General features: G+C 41.2%; 1 protein-coding gene across 1 annotated transcript; it reads right to left on the reverse strand.

Annotated features, from left to right (window-relative positions):
- Window positions 1-2,627: 2,627 nt before the first annotated feature.
- Window positions 2,628-5,867, reverse strand: LOC149151166 (uncharacterized). Its single transcript, XM_089443079.1, has one exon. It carries the CDS (start codon window positions 5,865-5,867, stop codon window positions 2,628-2,630), a length of 3,240 nt encoding a protein of 1,079 aa, XP_089299205.1.
- Window positions 5,868-6,117: the final 250 nt, after the last annotated feature.

Consider the following 6,117-nt stretch of genomic DNA (forward strand, 5'->3'; position numbering starts at 1 on the left):
TCAATGACATTACGAGGCTTATAATAGTAAAAACATAGTTACAATTTGACAAGGGCTAACCTCAAAATGGAAAATGTATCCCCGTGGCCTTAACAATCTTGTAATGTTGTCAAAAAACAACTTAAACTGAACCCCTAAATCGAAAAGTGGTGCTTGTAGCAACATCATTTTTATTAATCCATGTCAAAATTTCAATATTTCTTTAAAATTGTTGACTTCACAACTAGTAATATCGCAGCCAAAATCTTATAATCAACCTCTGAATTCAAAGTGGTCCTCATAATAACAACCTCCCATCCACCCCACTTCTTTTGGTGCTAAAATCACAATTTCTATTCTTAATTTTTTTTGTAAATCATGAGCTTTGTAATCAACACCCTTGCAATCAAAAGCTTGAATCAAGCTCTAAATAAAAAAAGGTATTATCATTAGCATTATCATAGAAAAGGGAAAAAACTGCAAAAGTGGGAAAATAAGTAGGGCAGACGAACACCAAAAAGAGGAGGGAAACATTTTTGTAGATAAAATATGTGCGTGTGTACACACACGTTAAATTTTAAAAATTATATTTGTGTGTGAGAGAGAGAGAGATCGTGACACAACCTCTATTTATATCCTTAAAAAACGATTAAAAAAAGCATTTCAAACAAGTTATTATAAAACTTATTAAAAAACAATATTTATAAAAAAACTATAAAGAAAACAAGTATATATATATATAACAAAACAAATTAAAAAAAATGCAAAATAAATTAAAATCCAATTTGAATCATCCCCACCAACTTCCCCATCTTCCCATTCCCATTTCCCTCTCCCATCCACACCATGTTTTTCCCCTCTCCCCCTGCTAGCCATGTAAAGGAGAGCCTTCCGTGCATTCTTTTTGCGATCACCCCTTCATGCCATAACATTTTGTTCCCTAAGATTTTAAATTTTATTTTTAAATTTTCAATGTTTTGTTTTATTTTATTTTTAATTATTTTGGGAAATAAACATGTTTTCTCCATTTTTTTGTATTTTTGTATTTTTTTCTTCTTCTATTTCTTTTGTTTTTTTCATAGTACTAAGCTTTTTAGGTCAAGTTTTTAAAATGTTGCAATTTTAAGCTTAATAAGGTGCTACTATAATACTTTTCTTTTTCTTTTTTTCTTTTTAAACATTATTTCTAATATTTTAATTGTAGGTTTATCAACTGTCAAGGCTATGATTTCAAAAAGTTGCAATTTGAGCACTAAAAAGGGGAGGACGGGATTGATATTGAGAGTACCACTTTTTGATTTGGCAATTGATCTTAAGATTTTGGTTGCAGTGATATTGGTTGTTAAGTCCATGAATTGAAAGAAGTTATAATATTTTTTTTTAACCAAGTCGGATACTTTTATATTATAAAACAAACAGCACTACATAGTTCTATTACATCCGGGAAATTTGTCTGAAGGGTGAGGATCAAAAGTGGGTACGCAGACCCATATTCCTCCTTGCTTCTTTGATTTAAACAGAAACTAAAACAAAGACGACTATATTGTCTAACAAAAGAGCCTCCTATCCAGCAGTATTTGCAATGCATTCCTTATGGGAAGTGCTGGGTGACTGAATCGTCCGGATTCCGGACGCTTGCCTTGGTTGATGCTTCCGCTTGGTAGCTTTGGGTGAGAGAGCGTATATGTTCCATGGCTGCCTCCAAATGGCTGCAGCGCTCCTGCAGTGCTTCAATCTCGTTCTTTCTTTTGTCCAATTTTTTTCTCTTAGAATTCCTATCAGAGTGATAGTCATCTTGCAGCTCTTTCAGCTGCTTGGTCAGGCTGTTAATCATTATGGTATGAGCTTTACACATTGTGCACTCCTTATTATTGAAAAGATTATCAAGGAGGATGCTAGGTTGGCCTTTCTCAGCAGGAGGACGGTGTTGATCGGCCATTCTTTCGCGCAGAGGGACGGGACAGTGAGGGGCTATGAACGGGATTGAAAAGAGAGCGAAGGAGAATATGCTGGAGTGATGAATACAGGAGCTGGATGAGATGAAGAGGAGGGCGATGGACTGCTGAAATCGAAGGGAGAAGTGCGATAATCTCAGAGGGCCGGGGGAGATCTTCAGGGATATGTCTGAGTCACTGCAACACTGCATAAACAGAGAGATTAGCGAGTGAAAACCAGCAAAGAGAGTAGCTAAGTTTACCAAGAGCGCCTTGAGAGTCTCTTCTTCCTGGAGAGAAATGAATTCTTCCACGGTACGCCTTCTGTTGCCGGAGTCGAGCTGCGGACAGGAGAACTGATCTGTGCTATTGCTTGAAGCCCCACTGCCATATATAATGATCTGAAGGAGCCACATTTGCTTGGATCCGCACCTAGAGGTTCTGTTCTTGGGAGGAGGGTGGTCAACTGATTTGATAAGGCTGCAGGCTTGGCTTGTGCGGAGAGGTAAATCACAATCCCAGACCCTGAAAGAGACTGCGCTGGTCAGGTGGAGAATCCCGAAGGGATATGGGTCAATGATGGAGTTCAGATATTGAGGACACTTAGGATTTCGATAGTACCTGGTAGTACAGGAGGGGATGCTGGGCCTAAAGCGAGGAAGAATATACCTGAGGTGGCTGCGGTTTTTGGAGGGGTTATCGGGGGAAGCCCGCTTAGGGAATATCTTTCCTGTATATTCTGTCATTCTCCTTAACTTCACATATTTGCCTGCTTGAAGCCTTTTTTGCTTGATTGTCTGCCTCCTCATTGTTTGTTCTGAGAATGTGTTTGAATGTGACATTGCCGAGGGACCTGATATTTCCCATAATCCTAGCTTTGATGTTGTTTAAAGCTGTTTGTCTGAATTCCTTCCCTGTGGTCAAGGCTGCAATGATGATTGCAGAATCTCCTAGAATTAGTAGATTTCTCAGACCGTAGCTCTTGGCAATGGAGGTCCCAAGAAGAAGGCTATAGGCCTCCGCCCTGTTATTTGTCATGTTGCCCAACCCCCATTCGAAAGTGACTATGGTCTTCCCCTGACAATCTTTGATTACTCCCCCTGCTCCCGCTTGACCTGGGTTGTTCTTTGAGGCCCCATCAAAGTGGAGAGTAGGGCGATTTTGGCTATGGATCCAGCTTTTGACTTCTTCTTTAGTTCCTCTTAATTTCCAGTCCATGTTCCTCCTCACTGTATTCCCTTTCTTCTGATGTCCTCTCCCTAATTTGAACTTGCTGATCCACTCTTTGACTCTTGTGTCCGATTGTTCCCCTTCTTCCCGGTAGTTGCCATTTGCCTCAATGGTCTCGGTAATTAGAGCAATCGTTTTGGCGAGGACGCTGGAGATGCTTGGTTGTTTACCCTTGAAGATATACTTATTTCTGGCCAACCAAATTTGCCAGCAGAGGTTAGCGGGGATGCTTCTCCATATCCTTTTGACTAGACCTTTACATTTGCCAGAGTCCGGGAGATTATTTCCCCATTGCTTCTGAAGGGTAGTGATCTGACTGGGGAGGGCATTGATGCTCAGGGGTTCTGTGATAATTTTCCAGCAAGCTTTAGCAAAGGGGCAGTCAATGAAGAGATGGTTTATGCTTTCTTCTGCATTCTTACACATATAGCAAATTGAAGGGCCTTGAATGCCTTTCTTCCTAAGGTTCTCAGCTGTGAGAATTTTACAGTGCATAAGGGTCCAATTAAAGAGCCTTACCTTTGGAATACACTCGGTTCTCCAAACAGCCCTCTGGAGAGGCCAATTGTTGATTGTTGAGGCGTTTTGCAGAACTTTGTAGCCTTCTCTTACCGTGTATTTGCTCCCACTAGGGTTCCAGACAAAGTTGTCTTCCTCCATTCTGTTGGTAGGGGCAGAACCAGTTAGAGACATCTTGAGCTCTTCCCAAAGGAACTTCAGGTCGTCTGGGAGGGGGAGAGGTCTCCAGCCAGACCAAAGGTCCTGATCCCAGAGGGAAATGTCATGAAGAGTTTTGATCTTTGCCTCTGTCATCCACCGTTGTAGAGGCCTGAAGTCAATGCGAGCTGCCCTTGGTTCCGAGCCCATTATCTTGTCCTCCCATATGTTGATATCCTTGCCATTCCCCGGGGCTTTTGAAATGTTTGAAGTAAAGTAGGGAAGTGTCTTTTTGATCAATTTCCAAACAGGGGTGCATTGTCTTTCGACGATATTTCCTGCAAGGATGTTGCTTTTGCTTCCATTTAAGTATTTCCTCCTGATTACCTCTGTCCACCATGTGCCTTTCTCGTTGAGAATTCTCCAAACCAGTTTGCCACCCAGAGCCATGTTTGCAATCCTTGGTATTTTGATTCCAAGCCCTCCTTTTTCTAGAGGAAGGGTGACCTTGTCCCACTTCACCAAGCTGAACTTTTTTGTGTCTTGCTTACCACCTTGCCATAGGAAACTTCTGATGATCAACTCCATGTGCTTATGGATGCCTGCCGGAGCTAGGGTGGTAGCAAATTGGTAGATTGGAAGGGCTGAAAGGATGGCCTTTACTAGAATGATTCTGCCAGCCAGATTTAGCCAATGCACTCCCCAATTCTGAAGTTTCCCTCTCATTTTATCTATTATTTTCACCCATATCTCCGCTTTTATTGTTTCTTTGGCTAAGGGGAGCCCTAAGTATGTGAAGTGGGTCCAGTTTCCCTGGGCAGGGATGTCCATTATTGTGGATATTCTCTGAATTATATTCCTTGGCACATTCCAGGTATATATCATACACTTGTTGTTATTTAATTTACCTCCTGAAGCTTGAAGGAAAAGATCCAGGATTCTTTTGAACCTTCGTGCCATAAGGCTGGAGGCTCCCCCTATTAGTAATGTGTCATCTGCAAAAAGGGAGTGATTTATTCCTTTGGTTCCTCTGGTTATATCCACCCCTGTAATTTCTTTTAATTTGCGCTTGTTCTCTAGGTGCAAGCTGAGGGTTTCAGCCACTATGATGTAAAGGAAGGGCGATAAAGGGCAACCCTGCCTCAGTCCTCTTGAGCTCTTGAAGGCAGTGCAGGGCCTTCCATTAATGAGGGGAGCTGTCCAGTTTTGGGAAATGCATTCCATTACCCTACTTGTGAAAAACTCTGAGATGCCAAATTTCAGAAGGACTGCCCTGAGAAAAGAGTGATTTACCCGGTCGAAAGCGTTCGCCATGTCCAACTTGATGATCATACCCCTCTCCTGCCTGGATAAACTGCTGTGAATTGCCTCCTGTATGAGAATGACATTATCCGTTATGTGGCGATTAGGGACAAAACCCCCTTGATTTTCCGATATGAGAGAGGGAAGGACATTTTTTAACCTTTGCGCCAAGATTTTTGTGATGATTTTGTATGATACATTACATAAGGAGATTGGGCGGAATCTGTCAAAGGATTGGGGATTCGATTCTTTGGGGATAAGTGCTAAATGAGAGGCCTTAATACTGCTGCCCATCTTGCATTTTTTGAAGAAGTTTTTGGCCATTCTTATGTAATCTTTCCTAATTACTTCCCAGTGGGTTTTGTAGAAGGCCACTGTGAGTCCATCAGGGCCTGGTGCCTTATCCAAAGGCATACTTAGGATGGTTCTTTCAATTTCTTCCTGCGTGACTTCCTTATCTAGTTCTCCATTCTGTTCTTCTGTGATTTTACTCTCTATTATATTTAGAAAATCCGGGTTCTCCGTGTATTGGGGGTCAGCAGATAGGAGGTTTTGAAAATGGCTGGTAGCTGCTTCCTTGATTTCCCATTGTTCTGTTAGGACTCTGCCTTCCCTTGTAATTTTACCAATATTGTTCCCTGCTCTCCTTAGCTTGATACTGTTGTGAAAGAACGAAGTGTTCTTGTCTCCTGAATTGAGCCAAAGGCATCTCGATTTTTGTCTCAGCTCTTCCTCCTCTACGCGGTTCTGATTATACAGCTCCATTTGTAATTTGGTTTCCGTCCTTAAGTCTTCTGCTGTGTCTTGGCCCGAAAGAAGTTATAATATTAATACTAAAAAAAGGGTGTTATTGTTAATTCCACTTTTGATTTGGTGGTTGGTTTTAAGGTTTTTGTTGGGAACATTACAATGTTGTTAACACGACGGTTCCAAAATATGGTAATTTTAGCTCTAAAAAAATGTTGTTACTAGTAGCACCACTTTTTGAAATAGGGGTAAAAATAGACATTAAATA

This window comes from Pinus tabuliformis, chromosome 9 (assembly GCF_031772625.1).
Source record: "Pinus tabuliformis cultivar Carrire ecotype Pingquan chromosome 9, CPIR1, whole genome shotgun sequence".
NCBI lineage: Eukaryota > Viridiplantae > Streptophyta > Pinopsida > Pinales > Pinaceae > Pinus > Pinus tabuliformis.